This window comes from Drosophila tropicalis, unplaced genomic scaffold, assembly GCF_018151085.1.
Source record: "Drosophila tropicalis isolate 14030-0801.00 unplaced genomic scaffold, ASM1815108v1 contig_201, whole genome shotgun sequence".
Taxonomy (NCBI): Eukaryota; Metazoa; Arthropoda; class Insecta; order Diptera; family Drosophilidae; genus Drosophila; species Drosophila tropicalis.
The window spans coordinates 114,965-142,533 of NW_027172650.1; the positions used below are offsets into that span (position 1 = coordinate 114,965).

The 27,569-nt window shown below is 34.4% G+C and overlaps 1 protein-coding gene across 1 annotated transcript; it reads right to left on the reverse strand.

The window, feature by feature from the left end:
- Positions 1–193: 193 nt before the first annotated feature.
- Positions 194–27,569, reverse strand: DIP-zeta (Dpr-interacting protein zeta). Its single transcript, XM_068283882.1, has 10 exons — positions 27,411–27,569; positions 21,151–21,855; positions 16,356–16,462; positions 11,670–11,886; positions 9,940–10,098; positions 9,718–9,846; positions 4,039–4,189; positions 3,372–3,514; positions 1,388–1,510; positions 194–1,154 (listed from the first exon to the last, which is right to left on the reverse strand). Exons 2-10 carry the CDS (start codon positions 21,443–21,445, stop codon positions 1,009–1,011), a joined length of 1,470 nt encoding a protein of 489 aa, XP_068139983.1. The 5' UTR covers positions 21,446–21,855; positions 27,411–27,569; the 3' UTR covers positions 194–1,008.

Genomic DNA, 27,569 nt, shown 5'->3' on the forward strand with positions numbered 1-27,569 from the left:
TTCAATTGTCAAAAAATTAGAATAGCCCATTTTAGAAACAAAATAAAGCTCAAAACCATTTTTAGAAAATTTTTTAATTTTCAAAAAAGAAATTGAATAGATTACATTATCAAAATTGACTCATTAATTTTGTGGAAGTATTTGGGATTTTGAAATGCTTTTTACGTAACAATATATGTATTATGTATGTATGTATATATATATATCAGTTGCCGTGATTATTCACTTAATTTGTTTTTTTGATAATACACACATATGAAAGCTTTTTCCCACTCGTTGGAAAGTATAACTTAAGCTTAAATTACTTTTCGCTTGTTTAACCAAATCAATTAATAATATAATTTTGGCTTTATCTACATAATATCATTCATGTCAACTATACATATTCGATATAACTACAAATGTATGTATGTATATGTATGCCTGTATTTAGTTTAAATGATTTTTATTCTCGATATGTGTGAGTGATTTTTATATGTTATAATTTGAATGTTGCATATCTTAAGGCGTCTATACTAAGCATACTTCTGCAATTGTTTTCCTTCTGTGTGTGTGTGTGCGTGTGAGTGTAGATGTGTGCCTGTGTGTTTATATATGTATATATAAATGCCTTTAGCGTTAAACGCAGAAATATATAATGTGATTTTCTAATCATTATCAAATTGTTTAAACATTCTCAATTATGATTTTCAAGCACAGCATTTAAAGCAAAATTATGTTTCATTTACCCTTTCCTCTTAATATGTTAGAAGTTTGGTTGCTTGTTTTGTGATTTTCCTATACAGATACATTTATATGTATATGTCCAGCTAATTGTGATTATACCATAATACGTTTTGTTTGTTTTCAACTAAGCTCTCTGTAGGCCTAGATTTTTGTTTTTTTTTTTTTGTATATAAGGGGGCGGATCATATGTTTAGGGTCACTTTACTAAGGGCTATGCGAGATTAGATATAACCATAGATATATTATATATTAAGCCTTAATCTTAGCTAGATCTGTGTTAAACTAACATAGTCTTAAGCCTAACAACAACATATGCATGGCAAGGAGCCACGCTATGGCCACCGAATGATTGGAACTTCCCTTGGACTCTCCATCAATTTCATTTGGATTATTGCCATTGACTCCTCCCAGGGTACTTTGTGTTTTATCTAAGAAGGATTTTTGTTCAGATAAACCGATTTCATTCAAATTCGATTGATATCGCGTATCTGTGTGATGCATTCAATGATAAATTGATGGGGCATGAAATGAAATAAAAGTCGAGAAGGATAGATTTTCAAATATTTGTATTTCAAATAGATGCAAGAGGAGATAGATAGAAAGTGGGATCATGATATCGTGAATCAATGGTGCCCATTGGTTATTTTAAATTAGTACTCACTTTTATCCTGTGCATAGATAGAACGAGTTGAGTCGCCACCATTCCCATTGACATAATTACTTTCACCCCAATGCGAATCGGTTGTATATATGCCCGATGAGGCTGTAGTCGGCGGATAGGAGACTGTAAACAAAAAGTTGACAATATTTTCAAAGTTTACTAAAGGGGAACACAAGCTTTACATTTTTATTGGTATATTCATACATGCATAGTGTCTATATTATAAATGGCATATTCTATTATTTGGTTATTGTTCTTGCTGTTGTTCTTTTCATAAAATTTACATTTTTCAATTTGGCATTTTCATCACGTTTCATTTCATTTGTGTGTTTTTATTTATTTAACAAATTGTTTTTTCTTCCTTCATTCTGGGTTTTTATTTTTATCCCACTGTTCTGTCATTATTTTTTTCATTTCCCAGGCATGAGAGGAAAAAAAAAGTTCGCCTGTTGGCATTTTATACGCCTCAGTTGATTATGCAAAATGCTAATTATTTTGTATTTTCATAATAATGTGGCAATATGCACATTTTGTACTACCCACGACCATCACCATTATCCACATCCGCCCATCCTCTCCCTGTACACACAAACATGAGACCCACCATTTGGATGTCATACTTATAATAATTAAAGTTCCCAATATTTTGAATTTGTTCAACAATTTTTCATTTCGATTTACAGTCAAACGGCAATTGCAATTTGTCATAGTATTTGGCAATTTTAAATATGCAAAATCGTTTGGTCATCATCATCTGATGGCAGTTGATTTTAAATGAAGTGTACAGATATTTGAAATTGTTTAATGGTTGTCACAGCAAAACGTGTAAAATTAATGACTCCTCGAATTGAAGCTGATTTTATGTACACGAAAGGCAATTGTTGTTGATTCCCCAAAAATATTTCTAATTTATAGTATCAGTACGAGAGTCGAAAAAATGTAGATCAAATAAAGTCAAAAGTTAATAAAATGAAAACTAGATGATAAACGTTATCGTTGTTCTAACTTTATTGTTATCATCATATTTCTTAATGTACTTTTGAGTTGGTTCTTAAATTTATGCTTTCATTTCCTTCTTCAAAAGATTATTACTCTATTGAACTCACTTAAAGTGAAATAAAGATTCGGTTAAAGTTTGAAAGAAATTATTTTGCTTGTGTGGTACTTTAAGAATTTCGCTTTGCGCAAATCTATCACGTAATTAAACTAAAAACGTGATATTAACTTGCAACTTCAAGCATTTTCCTTTTGCCTCCTTTTTTTTTTGACCAAGAAGCAAAAGCACATAAAAGTTGCACATTTTTCTTAGTTCGTTGAAATTTAAGTTTCGTCCGAGATTTTGAAGCTCATATGAGACAGAAATTTTCTTTTTGCTTGTCAGTTGAATCCTGCCCCAATCCCATTCGCAAGTCTCAGCCGTTGTCCCAGTCTGAGCCAACTCTACACCTTAACCAAAGGACGTGACTTGATTTCCTACTGGCTTGATTATGGGAGGTTTTTTTTCCTCTTTGCCCAACGAGCAAATGTCCTGCCACATTTCGTCCGAGCCGGCAAGGAGGCAATTAAGACTGTTCGGAGTATTAAATGCGGTTGAGATTTTTTTCCTTTTGTTTCTTGGCTTTTATTCACTGATTTTGCTTTCTTTGTATTCGCTCTCTCGAATGTCTACCAAATGGCTAACATTTGTCAATTTGTGTTAAGGCCAATGCGGTAGTTCTTCATGGATTTCTTAATTAGTTCAGATTTTCGCAGTTAAAGTTTGATAAAGTTTGCTCGATTTTCTTAACTTTCGGGTTTAACTAAAGAAATATTACAGTGTATTTTTCATCAAACACTTATAGTTCTCAAAATTAAAATACTTTTTGTGGCTAACTTTTTGATGTTGTGGCACAACAATTAAAAATGCATTTGCCCTAATGGCATTGTGAGAGCTTTACAATGTAATTGTCATTTTGTTCGAAGTATAGATGTGCATGAAGCTTACCATATAGTCTTATAATGCCATCTGTTTCGCCTCTTGGGTTTTTGGCCACACACTTGTAGATGCCATCATCGCCACTCGAGACATTGATAATGGTCAGTTTCATATGAGTCTTATAAGCCGGTACACCGACGCTCGATTCAACTCTGAAATTGGTTAATAAGAAAATATATAAACAATTAAATCTCAGGTTATTAGACGACCCTATATAAAATCTTACTCTATCTTATATATACTTCAATGTTAAGAACTACTTTATAAGTAAACAGATGCGTTGGAATTTGGTGATTGTTTTAACGTTGCCCATATAAGTATGCTATACTATTTTTAAAGCATTGCAATTTGCAAATCAGATTATTATTATTCCTGCTTACAACCCTGCGTATACGCTACTCCTAACTAACGAGGAAATGTCATTGAAAAGTAAAGATAAAATTATTATTTGATAAGCATTGAAGATTTTTTAACATACTTTACAGGGCCGATAAATGTTTTAGCTTCAAGTTAACTTGGTAAACTCAGTTACTGTATTCACGGGTTTAGTTTAGAAGACTTAACTTGAACTACATTCGATAAAAATTATCAACACTAAGATAAATGTTTGCTTTTCATTTGAATTTCGTTTTGAATTCTATGTAATTGGCAATGAATTTATGTTATTTTTACTTACTTGTACTTGTGAGAGTCGTGAATGATTGGTCCCTCGCCGCGTGTCCAGTAATTTAAGGATGTGGGATGAGCCTCCGTGAAACATTCGATGGTAACATTGAAACCTTCTGGTGCACCAACCAATTGATGTGGTATGAGTAGCATGGGAGGAACTATTTGTAATACAAAAAAAAAAAAGTATAATAATTAGTTGTCATTTTGTGTTTTTGGTGGGAACTCTTCCATCGTTTGGCTAATGTTTTGTTCATTTATACATCTATAGAGTGCACAAGTATCCGGTAATTAGTCCTGATATCATCAAGCATCGAAACTAACCCACTTAACACTTTGCTGCTTAACCCCTTGACAACTTAATTAAGCTGCTCATTTTATCACACTTAAGCCGTCGTCACACTTAAGCTTATTTTGATTAAAAAAGGTGGACAAGTAGGAGGCTCCATCAGTGAGGGTTGATGGCTTGGTATCTACTTAACCGAAACTCTTCATAAACGTGATAAACAAAAAAATAAATTAAGCTCTGAGGCTAATTTGTGTCCAAGCTGATTAAAATTTCAATTGGTTGGGTGTTTTTTTTTTCTCTTTATATTTTTTTTAAGTGTGAGTCCCAGGGTTTTGGGCAAACAAAAGAACAAATGATAAGGCAGAAAGGTTGGATAAAAAAAAAAACAGCCACAAGGTAAAAATGAGAAGCATGTGCTTCCATTGTATGCGATTCTCGCCTTAATGATGATGACACGCTGACAATAAACTATGTAAAAGAAAGCCCACCAAAAAAGGGTGTTCATTAGTTGACTCTCGTTCAGTGGAGAAAAATGTCATTTCCATTTAATATCTTAATTAAAAATGTGCGCTGAGTGCGCTCGAAGTGCTATGCTTTCTTTGGTTTTCATCCAAAAAAACAAAATAAAAGACCAGGAATTTCTAAAGATGTTTTTCGCTTCTCACATAATTACAAAGGTGAGTGCAGGCCAAGAAAAATACTGAATAATGCTATTCATAAGATTTTGCTTGAAAAGAAAAATAGTTTTTACCTCATCTAGCCATCTTCCTCTAACACTCACTGTCCGTCTCATTCTTTCTTGTTAGTGAAAGAACTAAGAACTTTCTCTTGGGCAAAATAAAAGACTTTGGCTTTCGTGGTGACTTGTCTTCTTGGCTCTCAATTTAAATGAAAATCAGTTGCATACGATACCAGGAAAAATGGTAAGGAAGAGTAGAAAAAAACTATCTCAGGTTGCATTTGCATAAAACCAAAATCAGGAAAAAATATTTGTGAAATATATGCATGCATAAATTGGACTTGAAAAACTTCATCTTTGTTGGTTGTCAATATGGGCTAGAGACGAGAGGCAAGAGTCCTTGGAAAGTTACCAAATGAATTAAAGAGATTGAGTGGTCGAAAGAAGAAGGTCAGTCAGTTACAAGATTTTGGTTAAGATGCAAAAGTTTTTGATTACAATTTGTATCTTTTTCTTTTTAAAAAATTCAATTATTGTTAGCTTACCTATTTTTATTTTTATAAATCACAGCTACGATTAGCATTTAATATTTAAAGCTAAACTAACCTTGTACTATAGAATTTATTGCAGTCATGTTAGACATGTTTTTGCAGCTTATCCCTCTCTTATCGCTTTCCCCATTAAAATAGTCAATGCTATCCAATCGGCAAGCAATCTTTAATGACCACATCTCTCAGTTTCATTGCCATTCGCACAACCAGGCAATCAGGCTCCAATAATCCTCCCCCCATCCTCCATGAGAACTTACACTAATTCCACAAATATTGTCTCAACATTTTCCTCCAATCCTGCAATCCTGCAATCAATGCTCAACCAGTTAAACAATGCCATTCCGACTGTAATCCTTGCTACATTCTCTCATTCCAACGTTTTCTATCTTTTTGTTCTGTTATGTATCTCCCGTAAGGACAACCGTAACGAGGCTTCATTAACGGCTAATTTTCAAGTTGTTTACACTCTCGGGCAGCACCTTTCAGAGTTTTTCCCTCCTCTGCTACCTTTTTTGTAATGTCACTCAATGTCCAGCCAACTACTCAGGCGAAAATTTCAAGCCCCGTGGAAGAGAAGAGTGGTCTATACTTGCAGAGCAGCTACCCTTTTCCTTACCATTTTTCAGTCTAAATTATTGTTGACTCAAGTCCATGCTGGAGAAAAAAAGGAGTCCTGACTTGGTTGGGCACTTAGCAGCTGCTCCCTGGCTTGGCTGCTGCCTTTCTACATTTTCCGCTTTCACAATATTGTCGCCACTCAATTGTAATTTAAATCAGTGCCGTAATAAGTAGGTGGGCGGAGACGACAATGCCCCTTCACTTCCTTGGACAAATGTTTGTCCGACAGCTATTGAAAGTGCCCAAGTACTTGAGGGACAGTAAGGAAAAAATAAAATCTGATAGAGTCTCTGTCCTAGGGTTCTTGCTTTATGCCTTTTGACTGCTTTGCAAGCAAATTCTTTGTTAAGGACTTGTGTGGGCAATTAAGAGGATCAGCAGTAGTGAAAGGAATTTTCCTCTGTTGGAGATGTTAGATATTTGTATACAGTCAGTCGGAAAAGTTCATAATATTGCATAACGTAAAGATTATTTTATGTGCTATTTCAAAGGTATTAGCCCTGTCTCTCTTGAATTCACACATTTTACATAACTTTATAAGTTCTTTTTAGTTACAAATTTTTATTAACTATTTAAGTACTTGTTCAATCATTTGCACCAAAAATAGCCAACGTTTTTCATCGACTTTGAGTTGGTAAACAAAAAGGTTTGATAACAATCTAAAAAGTCCGCAAAAACAACTAATTTACCAATTTAAATTTTAATTTATGAACTTTAGAAGGAAATGTTCATAAAGATAGAAGGACTCTATGGATACAAAATAAGATAACTATTGTTTATTAAATATTGATTCATATGTTGAATCTTCTCTTCCACTTAAGCTTTCTGATCACAGTAGGAACAAAACACGAATTATAAAAATTCAAGTTAACAGATTTTCAGCAAATTCTCTACTGTCAGTCTTAAAGCTTTGAAATTGTTCTTGTTTGAGTTAAAATCAGCAGAAATTATATCAATATATAAGATCTGCATTGCATACGAAATTAGCCTCAACGATTTCCTTACAAGTGGCTCAGGTTAAGGGTCGTTTGCAGCATATGTTGTCCTTTCGTATTTCTTGCTTTCTTTTTGCTGCTCCTTTTGGTTTCTTCTGTTGCACAAAGGCAACAAATCAGTATGCAGTCACAAAATGTAAGAAACAAACTCGGCTAGAGTTGCCCCTCTATTCGTATCCTATGCTCCCCTCCTACGTTTCTCCCACTGCTCTGCTCTTGCTGGTTAGAAAAATGAAACAGGAAACAGAAGCTGAATTTGTTGCTTCCTGTTTGTTAAGCAACGCACGCCACAAATAAACGTATATTTGTATGTATGTATGTGCGAGTGTGTCCTGGCCAAAGGACATATGCAAGCTGTCACAGTTGTTTTAACAAATTGTTTGGGAGGTACGGCCATGTGCTTTTGTATGGTTGTATGTGTGTGTGTGTGTCGAAATGGAAATTTGTTGCCTTGTGTGTGTGTGCGGCAGTTTTAAAAATCAGAAAGAGAATGTTATGTTTATGCTAAAGCAAAAATCGGCAGTCAAAATATTATTGAGATATTTGAGAGTTGCTAAACTAAAGACAGGGATTCAAGTTTAAGTTTTTTTTTTCATTCCATTTTAAGCCTTAAATTTATTTTCCTTTTCATTTTGTTACTTTTTATACACTTGTAAAGGCCAAAGTTAGCTTCTTTTGAGATTTTTCACTTTAAATGCTTCTCTACATAATAATGTTTAGTTGTTTGCTTAGTCATCTCTGTTGTATGATATTAAATGTGTAGAAACTTAAGGTCTTGCTTTAAAGCTGAATTGAGTTTTAGATATAGTTGGAAGCATATGTTCCGGGTAGAAGGTAGAAATATCTTGGTTGATTCAATTCTTCAACTTAACCTTCTTCCACCCAAATGCTTCCTCAAAGTTTGTAATCGTTTTAAAGAATAAATGGATAGCCATTGTTGTTTTTATACAATGTTTTAAATACCTAATAATTATATTTCAACTTGTGAGTAAATTAAATAAATTCACTTGTTAAGAAGACAATCTTGGACAAAATTGGAGTCTGATCAACGCATCCGTACTGGACACTCGGTGTAATCCTGCTACCATTTTACCCTTCTAATTTTTAAACAATTTTTAAAATGAATATATTTAAAGTAATAAAACCGAACTAAAATAGTGTATAATTTTATAAGATGAAAAGTAATCACAAGCAAGTTTAAACAAGAAACCCTCATTGGTGCTTATTAAAACATAATCTAACTACTATTTCGTCTAAAGCCCCTCACCTGTCTAAGTGCGGTCCTGTTTCGAGATTGCTCCTTTTTTGTTTACTTTGACAGCAATCAAGGTATTTCGAATTTGCGCTGTGCACACGTATAATTTGTATTGCACTTTTTGTCACCAACGGCCTCATAGGCAGAGGTTCTCTTTTGGGTGGTGGTCTGTACAGTGGTTAGTGGTTTGTTTCGGTTGCCAACAAAAATAGATTTATGCTTGCGGCATTTTTAAGTGACAGTAAACGAGCAAATTTCTGTGGCTACCACGCCCCAATACACAAACACAAACAAACACACACACACATTGGAAAAATAGGAGAAAAGCGTATCTTTTTTATTGTACTCCAGTATGACAAGCACATGACAACATGTGATGGGTGTCCTCTATATATGTGTATGTACGTATGTCTATCTGTCTTCCTATCTGTCGCTTGTAATAAATCTTAAAAAACTGCACCACACACTGTGATTTGATTCCTTTTTATTTCAGTTGTCGCTGTTATTTGAGGTTGAAAGCACAGACAACTGCAGCCACAAGTGTGTGTTCAAATTGCGAAATAGCAGGTACATAGACAACCCACGGTGGGCATAGTCCGGTTAAAGGTCAGTCTGTATAATCTGTTCTACGTTGGAGCAGTAATGGAATAGAGCAAAAATAGATTCAAGGTGAGTTTGGCTAGTGTCGACAAAACAAGAAATATTTTGACATGAGCAGAATGGATTTTCTTTCATTTTTACTTAACTACTATCAATTCAAGATCTTCATTCGTATTTACTTATTTTTATGCCAAGCAAAACTCATTCATAAATGTTGCAAAGATTTTAGAGGCGGTATACTAAGGACTTGGGGAAGTTTCTGTAATAAAGTTTTTGCTATAAACCACTGTAAGTCGACCCAATCCCACCCACAAACTATGCCATCAGGATCGACTTTAATCCTCCTGTGCCGCGAAATGGAAATATGAGTTGGCCGGCGAACAAAAAGCATGAAAAAAATAAAAAAAAAAAAAAAAAAAAATAAAACGAAAATGCCGACAAAAATACCTCGATTAAGGAGCTACCAATATCCTGCTCTTGGTCAACATGTAACAGTAAAATAAATTGAAAATCCTCGAGCAAACAAAACTAGAAAAGTGTTTGCTTTGGTTTTTGTAACATTTTTCGAATATATCGAGGTTGTGCTAACCAAAAACTGTTAACGTAGCGTAGAGAAATATGACAACAGAGTGCCAAACTCCCCAAAGTCACTTTATCATTTTGCAGTTGACAACAGGGTAACCTGTCCGTAGGGCTACTTACAGTCAACACTGACTTTGATGCGCTTGGAAACCGTGGGTGGAACACCGTTCGATGCGATGCATAGATAGGCGCCCATATCCAGGCGAGAGATGCGAGTTATCTCCAGTGTGTCACCCTCCCATTCATTGACTATAAAGAGAACGAAAACAAAGCGAAAGGGACTAAGAAATATGGTTAAATGATCGATTCGATGACCCATCCAATAGTTGGACTTGCACTTACCAATGTGATTCTTATTGATGGCTATGCGAGAATTATCATCCCGTTTCCATTTGATAATGGGCCGGGGACTGCCGCTGGCACGACATCTTAATGAAATGTTGGCACCCTCGCGTACAATGACATCACTCGAGCTCAGCGAATCATCGATATTTGGTGGCACTGTAGAAACGAGTGTAAGCAAATGGCATATTGTTAAATTTGGTCAAGGCAAAACAAGTGGCAAATCATCAATTGTGCACTAAATAAGGTTGCACCACGCCTCACATAATCCTCTTAAATAAATGCGCCCAGTGATATGAGCCAGAGCACGGCATGACAATATATTCGACCACATAAATTGTAGCATAATTTTAAGCGCCCAGTTAAAAGTGAGGTGAGAAATCTGTTTTATTTGTGTTTGGGCACAGGAAATTGCAATTGAATATTGTTGCATTAAACATGAAACAATATTTGAAATTTTGTTTCACTGTTTATGGAAGTGTGAATCAAAATGTATATACATAAACACAAATACATAAGTACCTATGTATATACATACATATACATTTTTGATTATACGATTGAATGGGATAAATGCATTCATTTTAAACTAAGGCACAAAAATATGTTGGAACTGATTTCATTGAAATTTCTCATATTGTTTTCATGTTATTCTTAAAGACAATTTAATTTAAATACAATTTTGTTGATTTATGAAATATTATAGAAATTACAATACCTAGTTAATATGTATTTATGTTATATTTACAGGGTGTAGCAGTATAAAAGTTGCGTATATATTTGACAATTTCTCATTAATGGATAGGAAAAACTTTTAAACTTTGTTACTTCTTTGGTCTAAACTTAGTTTTTGTTGCCACTATGAAGTAAACTATGATGATTGCCTTGAAAAGTCATCAAAGTCATTTCAAAACAAAATATATAAAATTATGTTTTATTAAGCTTTTTACTTTTTTTCCGTGTATTAAGAATTGTTAAATGAATTTAATGCTTTACCATTTTCAATTGAAATGAAACACCCTGTATAAAAACATTTTTCGCGTCATAATTCAATTAATAGCTAGTCAATCGCAATTGATTGCACTGTTCATAATATTTTGCTATCAATTTCAATTTTGTTGAACCTATTATTAGGATGAAAAATATGAATTTCGTCTAAAATAAAAATCTATTATTTTTGTCTTTTTCTCCAAAAAATATACATATACATATATTTTTTGGCAAAATTTTTATTTTATTTTTTAATGTTGTTTGCTTAAATTCGTTTATCGCCTGCATATAATTTCTTTTTTAATTAAAAGCACACGCATTCCCTGTTTCCCTGGTTGTCTCTCTCTCTCTCTCTCTCTGTGTCCCTCCCTCTGGTTTTTGGCTCAAAAATCGCATGCATTTTTAATAATTTGTTTGTTTGCCCATCCAGGGAAAATACGTAATTTCGGCTTGGCAAAAGATTCAGTGAACTGTGCTCGCTCTCTGGACCTTGCCTTTTCTGACTTTCGCCTGAGTTTTCTTTTTTTTGTTTTTGGTTTTTTTTGGTGCTTCAAGGCACATAAATTATTTTTTAATTCGACGCGTATTTACACAGGATTTTCGTGTGTTTTGTTTGTGAGCTTTTCCTTTTGCCAAACAGATTTTCACCTTCAACATTTTGTTGTTCTTTGGCGCCAAATGCCTAAAGCCATTTGAATAGTCGTTGATTAGATTCTATATAATTTTTGTATTCAACTTACCAACAACATTTAAGTAGCCAAATTGAGTTTTCGCAGTGACTGTATTGATTTGGCACATGTAACGTCCTTTGTCCTCTTCATGGACATTATTGATATGGAGATACCAGGTCCGATGACGATCGTGCTTGTCGTGCGTGACACTAATGCGTGGATTGCGCGTTATCACGTGATTGTGAACAGTTAGAATTGCCGATTGCTCAAAGTGCATCCAAGCGACCTGAAGAAGAAATCCAATTCGGTTAAGATACTACTAAAATATTTGTTAAAAATTTAAGTCTAAAAGTATATCCTGATATTGTTTGAGTTTTGTTTTGGACTACCTTAATTTTTGATCTTTTTTTGTTTTCTGATCTACGGCTATAAATTGATTGGCTATTTAATATTTAACCAATTTTTTTTGATACTCTAAACACGTTTAGTATTCACTTGCTGCCTGCACTTTAAGGCGAAATTGAGAAACTATTCAAAAATATCTAAGGGCATTTTTTAACCTTTTCACATGGAGAACCTAGTTCACATTTTCCATTTCCACACACCAACACGTACTTTGTGTACACCCAAGCAATTTCACAGCTCAACATCAAAAAAAAAAAAAGAAGAAAAGGATAAAAATTGGGTAAAAAAGAAGCAGGAAGAAAAAAATTGAAGGAAAATACCAAATAGCAAAAGCGGAAGCGAGAAAATTGCATCATAGTGTCGCATATAAAAATAAACGCAACCGGTTTCATGTTCCCTAGTATTTGCAAGGAGGCAAAGTCAGTCAGGATACGTCCTGTGTCCTGTGTGCTGTATGTGGTGGTGATAGCTATGAATTACATGCATCCAATACATGTAACTGAGCCGAGCCAAGATTATGGGCATGAGGGGGAGAGAGAGAGAGAGAGGGAAAGATGATGCTTCTCTAGTTACAGACACAGCTACTTAAACATGCCATCAGGCTAAACTGAGCTTCTCTTTTACCATGCCTTTCCTTTCCTTTCCTTTCCTTTCCTTTACTTTTCTCTTCTTTACTTTCCTTTACTTAGCTTGTTTCTTCCACTTTTATTTAGTTGCATGCCATGCACGTTTTTCTTGTCGTCGCTTTGCCATTTTCTTGTTGCTCTCATTTACACCTCAATTTGATTCTATTTCCTGCGTGTTGGCATGCCAAAAACCCACACACACACACACACACCTCCAGACACACCATTCTTTGGCCAAGGTAGCAAGTTGCCTCTAACAAGGTAAAGCTACTTGAGTCCAAGAGTCAGAGCTTCTTCAAGTGGTCCATAATGATGATGCCGGTGTGCTGCCTCAATTGAAGTAAGCTCTTTCCTGATATTCATTTTCATGGTAATGATGTGTTTAAATTCCAGTTTAGCAGTTTGATCTCTGCCATCAAATGCAATGGCCAAGAAGCAGCAGGTACTGTTACATTCCACTACATACACGATAATAGTTTGGCTTACATGGCCCAATAAATAGGTATAATTATCATAAATTCTTCACACTAATGCAAATTGCATCTACAAGTGTGATTTTAGTATTCCTCTTTCTATTTGGAAACTAATTTACTGGCAAAAAAATCTACCAATTTAGACGATGGTTCTTTCCAAATTCTTTTGCTTGGGAGTTAATGTTAGACTGGGTTTTCGTATGGAACTAAATAACGAACCAAAAAATATCGAACCTTAGAGAACACAAAAGAAAAATAGATTTGGAGGGCGTTGAATGCTACTGTCAGTACTTGGTCTGTCATTTCTTGGATTGAGCGAAATAGTAAGATTTTTCCATTGAAACATTAAAGGTAATCCTTTATTACACAATCAAGTGGGTAGGATCTGAATTTGATTATAAATGGAAACATTTTTGAGGAACGGAAATGTAAATAAACAAAATTTGAGATAAAGGTAAGTCAATAGAAAGGTAAGAGGGTCAGAGTGTGTGATAATTTTCGGGACAAGTCTGGCTAAAAAGAACACAATGTAAGGATATCAATAGTCGTATAAGGAGTGGATTTATCAATGTAACTTGATTCCTAAGAGCATTTTTATAGACTTATTTAGTTTATCTATTAAAAACTACCGATTTTTTAAGCATTTTTAAATGGCCAATAACCTAATTGGTGGACATAGTGAAATAAGAGTTTATCCCCTTCGCTTATAACCAATTAAGGTGATCTGAATTACAAAGATTTCGATATGTTACTGTAATCAGTTATCTTTTACAAAATTACGTAACCTGTCACATTATTTACTTCTCTTACTTTATAAATAAACATTGTGTTTTTCGTTTATGACAAGAATCATTTGCTTTCAAACATTATCGTCCATTAGTTGCATAATTTGCGCTGGACGAAGCAGCCAATTAAAAGAATTTAATTAGTTGACTTTGATTACCATTCACTAATTTTCATTTAGCTCATTTTCTATGCATTTCTCGTCCCGACTGCCACCCTCTTTGTCTTCTGCTTTGGTCTTATCTAATGCCAGTTATTCAGTTTTCTTTATGCCAAGTAATCAAATCATTAGCACTCATTACACAATGTTTTCTTGCAAAGCTGCTTAATTAATAAATCATTTCAACTTCCTCAGTTTTTTCCATTGCCATCATCCACCACAAAAAGCGCAAAGAAACTGCTAATGATGCATAAAACGCAGTTTAAGGGATTAATACCGATCCCTTTTAACGGTCATTACAGATTTCTGATGCAAGACTTTTTCCATATTCTACATTAATTTGGCCAGCAGTAAAAGAAGTCTGAACGAAATCAGTAATTAAATCAAATTTATTTTTATAAGCAAACCAAAAAAGCACTTGAATCTGACTCTAAAATATACAGCAGAAGTCTGTAACGAAATGGGAAATTCCACTTAAGGTTTATACAAAACTTCTCATTCTCAATATTTGGTTGATTGCAACTATTTGTTCAGAACCATGAAAGTACCTGGGTATATGTCATCAGAGTCGGACAGTTTTCAAGGACTAGACATAGGCTACTTCTCATTGGCCTTTAGAACACTTTTTCTGAGTGCATCTAATGCAGTGAAAGTGGTAAATTAAAATGTTATGAAGAACATCCAAAAAACGTATGCAGAATTTGGTTTCGGAAGGTGGGCGCTTTTTATACCCTTGCAAAAAGGGTATATTAATTTTGGTCAGAAGTGTGCAACGGATAGAACGAAGCATCTCCGACCATACAAAGTATATATATTCTTGATCAGCACGACGAGACGAGTTCAAATAGCCATGTCCGTCCGTCCGTCCGTCCGTCCGTCTGGATCAACGCAAACTCCTCCTAGACCGTAAGAGCTACAGAGCTGAAATTTTGCACGTAGGCTTGTATATACTGCAGGCGTTGTATATCTCGGATTTAGCCGGATCGGACCACTATATCATATAGCTCCCATACAAACCCCAAAGTCACGAACAGTGACTTTTCGCAATACTTCGTTGTTTTCTGTGCTATTATTGTGAAACTTAATATTAGAGAGTTTATTACGCATATAAACGACTGTGCCAAATTTGATCAAGATCGGAGGACTATATCATATAGCTCCCATACAAACCCCAAAGTCACGAACAGTGACTTTTATCAATTACTTCGTTATTTTCTGTGCTATTATCGTGAAACTTAATATTAGAGAGTTGATTACGCCTATAAACAACTGTGCCAAATTTGATCAAGATCGGATGACTATATCATATAGCTCCCATATGAACGATCGGTCGAAAACAGTGACTTTTGTAAATAACTTCGTTACTTTTAACGCGATTGTTTCCAAATTAAACATTTCTTAATTTAATATATCTGTTAATGACTGTGCCGAATTTGAAAAAGATCGGGTGACTATATCATATAGCTCCCATAGGAACGATCGGTGGAAAACAGTGACTATGATCAATATCTTCGTTATTTCCTATGATTGTAGGCCATTCTTTCGCAAACATAAGGCTTTTTAGATAAAACGTTCTTCCACACTGATGGCTAATAGGTAAGGAAAGAGTTACCAAAAAAGTTGCAAGGGTATACAAACTTTGACGCGGTCGAAGTTAGCACCGGCTCTGGTTGTTGTTAAGTTTGGCCACCCAAAGTTTTTGTCTATTATGGAAATGTTTGTTGTCTTCCTTAGAGATTGACGATATGTAGGATTGTCAGTCGAACCAACAAATACTGTTCTATTTGGGTGTTCTATCTATAATATATGAAATTTGTGATTTGAAAGCAATTAACAGCAAAGTATAAAGCATTCTACGTTCTGAAATTGGCATAGGCAAAGATATCACTTTTCAACTTATACCACATAAGCAAGTTACTTTTCCATCAGTAAAAGATAATTGAGACATTAATTGGATTAATTTAATAAACTCACATCCGATAATAGGCTAACTGAAGCTAAGAACAAGAGTTGCAACTATTCCCGATCCTAAAGCCATTTCCCTAGATAAGTATATATCATATATGTAGCTAATGCAGAGAATAGTTTTTAAAGAATAAAGCAATCATATGCCGTCAAAAGGTATTTAAAATGCAGATTTGTGTTTGTCCAAGTCCAAGTATTAAGTAAGTAACTGACATTAAAGTATTGAGATATGTGATATACCAAAGATACTTCGTAAACATATAAAGCATAAGATTAAAAGCCTTTTCAAACCATATAAAAGTTGAGACCTTAAGAGTGTTGTCACTTGTTGCTCACTGCTTACCTTATATGATCCCAGATTCTTGACTGAACAACCTAATTTGACATTGCGGCCAGCAGGTACGGTTACGTTTTCGATGTATTCAGTAAATTCGGGTTCTTCCACAACGGCTGTAAAAACAAACACAAAAATGTGTGAAAATGAGTATTTATATTCATTAGATTTTAGTTAATACAAAATAGAGAAATTTTGGGGGCCGAAAAAAAAAATAAAACGAAAAACTGACACCACGACAAAGAACCAACTCATTTTGCATAATCAAATAAAGCGGAAAAATCAATTATGCGCACAAAATGAATTGTAAAATGTTGGTGTGGCAATGTGCCACATGAAATAATTATACAGATTTTATTGATTTTTGGCCCTGGTTAATCATATTGATGATGGATGAAAAAAATGGCAACAAATATTCGAATATATGTATATACAATTAAACACATGTTCAACAGCACTAATGGAAAGAGACAGCTGCAAAAAGCGAGAGGGAGGGAGAGAGAGTGATAGCAAAGAGGGAAAAGTGGAAAGTCTCTCATTTTCCTTTTTCAATATTTGCCTTTCAACATCAACAAGTTAAACATTTTTTTCACGCTTTCCCCCTTACTCAGCATATGCGTTTCTCTCCATTGGCCGCAGTTTTCCACCATTTTCCTTTTGCCAAGCACTCATGATGCATTCATTAAATTTTTAATGACCTTAAAATCTGTTTAAATGCATTAAATTCACTTTGGTCAGAGGAAATGGCAACGCCATCAGCAACTATGACTGTGAAAATTCTTGTCAAATTTTCGTATTCAATTAAAGATAATTTCATAAACTTGTAAGTTTTGGAATGCAAATCCATGCAGACACTCAGTTTATTTTATTCGAATTTAATTTTTTTTTTTTTTGACATCGAACTGAATGCTGAAATACTTTGGAAATTTAATTAACTTCTTAGTTTTAGCTGCATGCAATTATTTAATCGCTTTGCCAACAAATACTCGAAAATTAAATTTCAAGTAAATTTGTGAACCAGAACAAAATCTAAAAGGACACTTTATACTGTGTCCTTATCGTATTACTGTGAATATACTTATAAGAAGAAGCATTTAAATAAATACATATGTATGTATATGTAACATTTAATTGGATACATTGATCAGCATAGTTGAGTTTAATATCAATTATATTCATCTACTTTATGATCTTTTTTATTTAATAATTTAAATTATTAATAAATGCAAAAACTCATCAGGAATCGGAATTGAATCTACTCTAGTCAAATTTACAAATATTCTTACAAATAGATGCCAAAAGCAGTTTCCAATTTGTTAATACTCAAAGTCGAAAATGGTTAGGATGTTGAAAATAGAAAATATTATTGGATGATTTATACAAAACATTTTCACAATACTGAACAGACCGAGAGCTGTAAGCTAAGAATGCTGGCCTTCTAGTTAAAATTCGCAACTGGTTTAAGTATGGAAGTAGTGGTATGACCTTACAATTCTAGAGTGGTTAACAAAGTCTGCTGATGAGAGAACTTAGTATGTAGTTCTTCAGACAACCATCTAATTTTTTGTCTTCCCGAAAATGAACTCGAGACCTGCTTATTCGAACGAATATCTTCAAATTTGCGACAAAATATGGGTTAATATTGTACTTTTCAGATAAACTCTATACCATTGACAGGTTGACCTCAGTGCAGTGTGATGATATTTTCAATTTTCTAAATTTTATCAATGGCTTAATTAGTCGTGTGCTTTTGATGTTGTGTCCAGGTGATGTACCTCATATATGTAGATATGTTTGTATATTTGTGTAGTGAGTATATGCATGTTTTTATGTGCCTAAACATGGAGTGTGTGTGTGTGTATTTATGTACAAACACAAATAGGCATATTGTAACGCATTTTGCACAAGTCAATAGAATTGGTTTTCAGTCACTCTGGCTTAAAGGCATGAGGCATACAATGAGCACCCACACACACCACACACACACACACACACATCCATGCTAATCCAATATAATCGTAATCATTGTCTGCCTTTCGGCAATTGACATATTTGACTTGGTTGCCGCCACGCCGCGTCGGGCCACCCATTGAACTGGGCTCAGTCTAATTATGAAACAATAACACAAACAGAGCAAATGAAACTTGCATAAATTAGCCAAGGCAAGTCAAGGCAATTGCATTTCAGCTCCACCATTTGACTCTTACATGACTCTCTCTTTCAAAACCGGCCAAGATGCAGTTCGTGAAGGAAGGGTGGACAGGGCATGTGTAAAAAGACTGTAGTGGCAGTGAAAAAAAAAAACAATGTTTGCCTCTTGCGGCAAGTCAAGCGTGCAACAGCAAATTCCCTCTGCATAATCATGGGATTTCATCCAGCTGCAATTTTCGCGCCAGAGCGCGTGTCTGCATATAAATTTTTATTCAAGCCTGGTGACGCCTCTCCCACTCCCAACCATAATCACATGCCCTAGTCCAACACCAAACTGTGAACTGGAGAGAGTGAGAGAAAATTGAGAAATTGCATATCAATGACTAGTAAATGTTCTCACTAAGATTAAACGATTGATCATTTTTGTTCGACCTAATGCTCTAAGATAAATCAAAGCTGTGACAATTAATCAACTAACTAAACCGAAAAGAGAAACAGTTACCAAAATCAAAACAAAACTCTCAATGAACGATCAAGGTAAATAAATCTTTATATAATATACGCCAATGACAAAAATTGAAACATATTTTGGGGGATTCAGTTCTGATCATGTTATAATCCCAAGTTCATGGTCTCCAAAAAGTAAGTACAGCAGATTAAGCAAGAGTAAAATACAACTTTTAGTTGATTCTTGGGCATGACAGACTATAATTTTCAAATTGTTGATTGTTACCTAATTACATTAATAACTTTTGAAAGTATGTTAAATGGGATGTTGAAAACATGAAATTTTCTTATATTGATACTTGGGACCATTGAAAAATATGACAATACGCATACAAGTGTAACTAAATATCAGAATTTCTATATAATTCAAGTGTCTGAAGTCTCGCCTGAAAAGAAAAAGAAAAGAGATATACATTGCTTGTTTATGATATTGATTCTATCTACCGATGTCCTGAGAATTTCTTCTATACAGCTTTATTCTTTCTTGGTTTTGACATACCTTTGAAATCAAATATTTCAAATTTCATATTTCATTTGCCACAAATATAAATAGCTTATAACTATTTTTTGCTTTTAATGAGACTTGTTGTAGCCAATTGATTTTGCGATAAGTCATAAAATTATCACATATTAAAACAAGTTAGATAGGTTCATAAAATTACAACTTCTTTTTCACTACAGAAGCTAATTTTGATAGTGATGTACATACAAAAAAATATTCTCAATTATTGAACATTTCATCTCATAATTTCTAAGTGTGTCTTTCTGTGGCCTAGCACAATGAGTGTTGCAGATTTACGTGGCACTTAAATTGCCATAATGCTTTGATTTGCGATCTCCTCTTAAAATTTCACTTATTCTTATTATCTACAGCAACGAGATGCTAATATATATGTAAAATTGGTTTATTTGTTTCACGGAAAAGTGCGAGCAACTAAAATAACTTTTTCCGAGTATATGCATATGTATGGGCTGCAGCCATTGAGGATTTTGAATGTGAAACCAATGTTGATATACCCTTTTAATGAAAAAGTAATAACATGCATAAAAAGTTGACAATGAATGATATTGCCTCATTGGCTGGGAGGGGGGACAGGCCTTAAAAGAGGGGAAATCTGTTAAAGAGCTGGTGGGGCGTTGGGGAGTTATGTTGATGATGCGGTTGATGTCGCCTGTTGCGACATAAATTGCTCTGCCTGAATGAATTTTGTGCACATTTAAGCGATGGCATTGTTGCTGTTATTGGTGTGCCTGTTGTTGTTGCTGTTGTTGCACCTGAGAACAATGACACCCGTCATTTGGGGGAGGCAATGTCCCCAGACTTGTACGTTATCCCAGTGCCCCACAGGCTACGTACATCCTCTTTTTTCTGTGTCTCCACATTGTGATATCTGTGCAGATGGCGCTTTCCATTTTTGGCATAAAGCCGTGTATCACTTATGGCCTCGGGACAACCTACTACTCCTCTCTATCTAGCTCTCTCGCTCTCTATCTATGCACCCTCTTTCCAAATGCCAATATGCCAGTCTCTCCGAATGTCAGTATGTAAATCCGATTGCCCTAAGGTCAGCCGCCTACAAGATTCCGCTTGCTATTTATAGGCATCCCAAGCTTTGGTAAAGAAGCCAAAAAATAAAGATTCAGTGGCGGAACGTAAGACAAAGAATTGGGTCTTTAATTAGTGGAATGGAATCGGAGTTATATATCGTAATAATATAAACTGTTATGGTACCCGTATGGTTTTTTGACCTTTTACTTCCTAATTCTAATTATTCAGAATGTTAATCTAAAAATGCTTCCCTACTGGATCCTTCTATATCTGAAATGAATATGATTTGATTGATGATTTTGTTACCGAAATCAGGATTATTGTTCAAATGATGACAATGGATGATGACGGTCTCATATAAGTGGACACTCGACCACTGATCAATACAATTTGTTACTAGAAATTCAAAATACTTTATTGATTGCCATTGACAAGCCATCTATGGCGATGATAATGGATTATCATTTATCGCGAGGGATCATAAAAAATCTTAAAAATTCTAAAGTGTTTTAAACCATTTCGAATACCATCTGTTTGAATATCTTTTTTCTATATTTTATCAAATGTTTGGGTTTAATATGTTCCTTGGATACTTACTATTTAAATTCGAGGTTGGTACATTGGCGACACCGCCAGCTACAATTACGCCATTGCTGCCGACGACAGTGTTACCAAGGCCACTTCCAGCGGTCGCTCCTCCTCCAGTTATCACTCCTGTGGCTTGGTTCGCTGTTGTTGTCTTGGTGCCACTTGGATGCTTGCCTCCGGCGTTATTGCCACCGCCGACACTGCCATTGAGTATCTGTGGCAAGATGATCTTATTGGTGGAGTCCCCCGCAGTTGCCGTTAGCACTAGGAGGGCTCCAATTAGATGCCAAGATGGCAGCAACATCAACTTGCCGTACTAGTGCTTGATATTAACACGGAGGAGCTGACTAGGTAGATGATGAGGTTGTTGGAGCTGCAGCAGCAGGAGACACAAGCCAGGAGGAGCCCCAACAATGGACTTGTCGCCTGGCCAAATTGCATCCTCTCTATCCAGGCTCTCGATGTATTTTTTTCTTTTCTTTTTTTGGTTTTGTTTTGTTTGCTTGATGTTGAGAGTTTCTATTAAGCTAAAATGGCCTTTGGCGTTGAATTGTGGTGAATTTTGTTTTTAGTTCGTTTGTTGTTTTTGTTGTTTAATCTTTTGTTTCAAGCGGGCATTTTCACACGCAACAAATTTTCATATTTCGTTTAACTTTTTTGCCAACATTATATTTTTGCATAATATTTTTTGCCAAGGTTTTTGTTTTCATATCACTTAAAAGGCACACAACAAAATTTGTTTATCAAAAGTCACACTAATTAGCCCCCATTAAAATTTCATTCGCCTTTTGCTCTAACAAATTTCATTAATTTAATTACAAACACTTTGCCAAAACGGTTGAGGGTGGAGGAAAACGATGATTAGTTTCTCTTTTTTGGGGAGGAAAACTCATAAAAAAGTGCATAAAATTTGTTCTCAGATTTCTTTCTTTTTTTTTCTTTTTGTGTATGTGGTCTATGAGGAAAATTGCTTAATTTCATAAGCGACACATAAGGGAAAAAGTTTTCTCTGTGGTTTGCTGTCTCTGGTGACTTTTTTTTTTTTGTTTTGGGTGGGGACCAGTCACGCTTAAAAGTCATAAAAAGTATATAGAAGAGAAAGTTTCAAATATATACGGATACACATACATACATACATATATTTGTATATAAAAAACATATAAAATCATAAAAAAAAATGCCACAAGTATGGAACTTAAGCCAGAGCAGAATGTTCTGAATTAATTGCCATATGGAAAATGCTTCCAGCTGTTGCTCTCATTACAAAAGTTTCTTAAAAGATTTGTTGACAAAAAATATGTATGTATGAATATCTTACGGTAAATGGACTTTCTTTTCCATTTTTGTTTTGCTGTAACTCGCTTTCTGGTTTTATCCATCTAGATAACCCTAGACCATATATCAATTGGCCGCCAGAGGCTGCCGCCTACTTGCATTTGGAAAATCTTTATGACTTTTTGGTTGGAGCAAAAAACTTTCCCATGTCACGTGGCACTACAAGAACGGGGACGCAACTCTATGGCATAATATTTTGCCAAACTTTATTGAATTCCCAGGCGTAAATGGTAACTGCATGGCATCCAAGCAAAGGCCAAGAGAAAGGGTTTTAAGGGAAAGTTACTATGTAGACGGCAAACAATTGCCACAGGCGGAATAGTGACAAGAAAGGGGTAAATAGAATGAGATGGCTGGCGGGGTGAAAAACCAGTGCATTGCTGGCAAATTTATGGATGCCAAAGTCATATGGAAAAACTCAAGAATTAAACCTTTTATTGCCGTTGCATACTTTTGGGCTTTTCGCATGTGGGGTAAAGGTGTAAAAGTTGAAACCAAATTTACAATGGCTGGGGAAATCCGTTACTCTAACCATAAAACAAAATGAATGTAGATGTGCTTTAAGGAATATTTGAATTTTCTTTGCCAATATCGGTTTTTTTTTTTAAATAAAGCAAATAAAATTAAGGCCTCAGCAACTGCAACAATATTATTACTACTTCAAGTCAAATTAGCTTTATATAAAATTACAACTTAATGAAAATCTTTCCGAAAATTCAAATATTTTTCTAACTCCAGGTTCATATATTTCCAAAGTTCAACATATTCATAGACAGCTAATTTATTTACAACATTAAAAGATGCAATCATTGTCTATTGAAAGTGGCAACTGTTTTCCTCTAGGTAGCAAACGAGGGAATTTTCCTGCCGATGTTTTTCCTCTCTAAAGGAAATCAAGGACTTCTATTAGGAATTTTACTACCCTACAAAAGTCCAATCCTCGATCAGCCAGTCAGCATCAATATATTTAATTAATTATAATAACATTTTTTCAATTATGACACATATTTTTTGTGAAATGTTTTATTTCAATCCATTGTGGACATTTTTCGATACAGGAAATAGTTATTAAACTTTCTCATAAATTGTAAGGTTCTTTTTAGTTGTCCAATACAACTATATTAACAATATTCATTTCATCCCATTTTAGACTTCATATCAGTCATATTTGAGTACTGAGAACTAAAAATTTTATGAAATATTCTTTTATAAATGTTTTTTTTGTTATTCAATGTTAAATCTTTAGTTTTGAATTGTCTTAAACTGCAGCTTAGCCCTGATTGTCCTTTGGAAGCATTCATTTCTATTATAACCCAATCAAAACTATCGAAATTAGGAAATGAGCTGATGATTAACCTATTTTATGTATACATACAAATATTTCCCTTTGCCCACTTGTGTGGCAAACTTTGTATCAGAATAAGTCTACCCTATTGGCACGTACTGCAGATGCTGCCATTCACTTAGTACTAATGTCAGAGACATGTGACCAATTAGCGTAGGAAATGTTAGTGAGCCAAAACGCAATGAAATCGGTTGGGAGGGATTCCACAAAAGCAAACAGAAACCGAATGCCGCATTGGCATTTTTTTCGTTGTTGCCTCTCTTACTCTTAATTTAGTCCTGCTGGTCACATCGAAGGATACACGTTTAAATTTCAATTTTTTTTCCAAAGGTCTAATTAAAAGGTTTTCAGTTCTTTTTTTTCATTTTCTTGTTGTCCCTCTACTTCCAAGTAGCAAATGAAATTGAGAATTGTCATGGTTATGGGTTGAACTTTATTTAGATGGCTTCGCAGAGTACAAACAGAAATGCAAATACAAAATGTATACAAAAATTGTTTACGGAAAATATATTACAATAATAAGCCTGGGCAGCTGTTGTCCATAGGGCTAAGTGACTCAAATGGCCACCGCTAAATTGTTGACAGCTTGGGAGGGTTTCCGGGGTGGCCATAGGGCAAATTATTTGTCTTGACATGTTGTTGCTTTAAAAAAGCGTGAAATCTAAGGGGATTTTCTATAAATTTGCATCCTCATTAAAGGAGCATTCATTCATGTTTTGGTCATCTATTTTAGAGACGGAAGGATCGAATGTAATACTTATTCTTTTTTATTCAGACACGTTTTTTGAACAATAGACCAAAGTTTTAGTTTGAAAGAGTAAAACAAAATATAGGAATTGAACAAAGCTAATAAAAACTAATCTGTTAATAAAATAGAAAGGTAAATAAGCAAATCACAACACAAGTGTTTTCAATTCAAATAAAAGTTGACAAGATTTGTTTACTTAGAACAAATTGGTTATTGATATTGCTGAAAAATGGTGAACAAAGAGATGAAAGGTGGAAAAGTATATTGGGTAATTCAGTGGCAGATCAGCCTGATCAATTTAGCGGAGGAAATCTAAAGTTTTTAGTGAAAGTTGTTATTGGATTTCAAAGACTGACCGGTTTTAAAGGTAAAATCTTAATTTTGGGGTGTCAGGGGTCATTCCTTCACTTCCATTTTGAATGTTTTCATAGATTCTCAGAACGGTTTTTAATTTTCATTTGATATTCTAATATTTACCTAAAGAACTTCATTTAAGAATAGCTAATGTCAAATTCTGATGACAAACCATTTCCTACAAAAAAGTGGAGTCATTTTTTGTCACCGCTGTGCCATCTATTCACTAACCATCGTTACATCATCATCATCATTGGGAGCAGCATCATATTTTTGCAATTTTGTTTGCTTTGTTCTGGACAATTTGTAAATTTGTTGTCACAGAAAAACAAAAGATGAACAATAAGCCCTGCGTAACGAGTGACAAAAAGGGAAGTTAGCTGGCAACAGCTGACGGCTTGCTATTGATCTGCATTGATGCCAGGCCACATGCAAATACAGTGAAGCTTGCCTTAACACAATTGAATATGTGGACACACAATCAAATTCGCATTTGTGTACCCATCATATTTTTCGTTGGAGTTTCTAATACTTTTGTCTCTCTAAGGTGCTTGTCATTTGGGAGTCTTTACTGTAGTCCCATTACATATGCAATTTTCAAGCTGTTGCCCCAACAGTTTGTTTGTATGTGTGAGTTTGTGTGCCCCCAGTTGTCCCATTCCTCTACCCTGTTCCCTGTCTGTTTGTAGTGGGTTAATGTATTTTTAAGCTAAATTCTTTGTTTATATTTGCTTTGCTGTTTTCTGGTTGTGTTTGCCTGCAGTTTGTTGCAGTTGCAACTCTCCCTCTCCCTCTCTCTCTCTCTCTATCTCTATCTCTTTTGCCATCTGCATCGTTCCATCTTGCCATTGATTTTTATTTTTTGGGATAGGTCGATGTTAACTTTAGTTGATTCATTCAGTCGCTTATAAGTTCGTTTCAAGTTTTTTCCCATGGATTTGAAGTATGTCTTTGCCTCATGTGGCAGGAGTCAAGGGGTAAATCTCAACGTTTTGTTTGCCTTTTGTGGCATGAAATGTGCATTAGCAGAGTTAACTGGTTAATTGTTTGCCTATGTCGAGTAGCAGACAAGCCAGGCGACCAAACAGATTCAGAGAGTGAGAGAAGGAGGGCGAGAGGTACGACGAATGTTGTGCGTATGTGTTTTTGTGGAATTTAAAGCAAATTCAGAATTGATTCAATTTAAGCAGTAAAATTTTGAAGATTTGTTTTCACAACTTAATTACTTTTTGAATTTCATTAGTTCTCAAAAACCAACCTTTTTGTTTTTGCAAAATCTACGCCATTAATATTTTCATTAATTTGAATATCATAGTTAGTTAGTTAGTTAGGAAGTATAATTATACACAACTTATTATTTAGATCAGAATTCACAGACAAACATATCTCTTAATAATCAATTCCTAACAAAGTTAAGAAATACTTGTCATAGGTTGCAAATTGCTTGGCTTAACCATTGTAATAAACGTTTTTATTTCTTATCAGACTTCTAAACTTTTTCATAGTTGGTTGCCTTTTCGAAACATAACTGGGTTAAAAAGGAATAGATTTCAACAGTTTTGTCTAACCATATCTGACTTAAAGAAATATTTGCATTGGAGAATTCTTAAATCTCAGCTATTTCCAATGTCCTGCCAACGAAATAGATATTAAATGTTTTATACCCATATACTGGGCAAGAAATATCAGCGATTCCCAAAGTTTTCGACTTCAAATTTGTACATTGTACATTAAAAATATAAGCAAATCTATTTGATAGTCTGAAGAAAATGGAAAACAAAGTTTAAACGGCAAAGATTTATAAGAAAATTATTTATTTTTATTCACATTCCACAATCCTTAACAAAAACTCATTATGTAATTAATTTAAGAAATACAGAAACTTTGCGTCACATCAACAATCTAAACAGCACACAACTATTATTAAAAGTAAAGATGGTGCTTTAAAGAAAAAATATTATTGTAATATTTGTCAAAAAGATAAAGAATAGTTTTAAAATAAAAAAAAGGTTTCCATCAATTTCCAATATTTTACTTTATTAAAACAAGTCTTAGGAAAATTATAAAAATTTAGCAATGACTTTGAGTATTTTCCCTACCTAGATTGCTCTTAAGAAACTGACCAGTTTTACACATACAAATGTAGGTTTTTATATTAAGATCTTTAAATTTATTAAGCATAAAATTTGGATTTCATTATTTAAAACACATTTTAATCAGAGCACAATACAAAAAGCAAACTCAAATGAAATGTAATTTTAATAAGGTTTCCTTAAGAATTCAAAACCCGTTTTGGCAATATTTTCTCTACCAGATCCTCCATGTTTATTAGAAACTGATTGATCAAAGTTTTAGAATTGGCTAACCACCTATCAAGTATAAAAATATCAAATTTCCTGTGAGACTCTAAATTCTATAAATAAAAGAAGGATCCTTCGACTAAAACTTTTAGTTTCACTTATTTGGCATCTTCTCCCCAATGTTCACCTTTATGATAAAAAACACTTTCACATTGTAAACAAATTTCATTGCATTCGTTTTATTCAATTTTCACAAGTACATTTCACAAATGTCACAGTATTACGTTAAATCGAGATCTTTTTCGTATTACTAAACAGTTCAAAACCAAAAGCGAAGGTTCTCTTA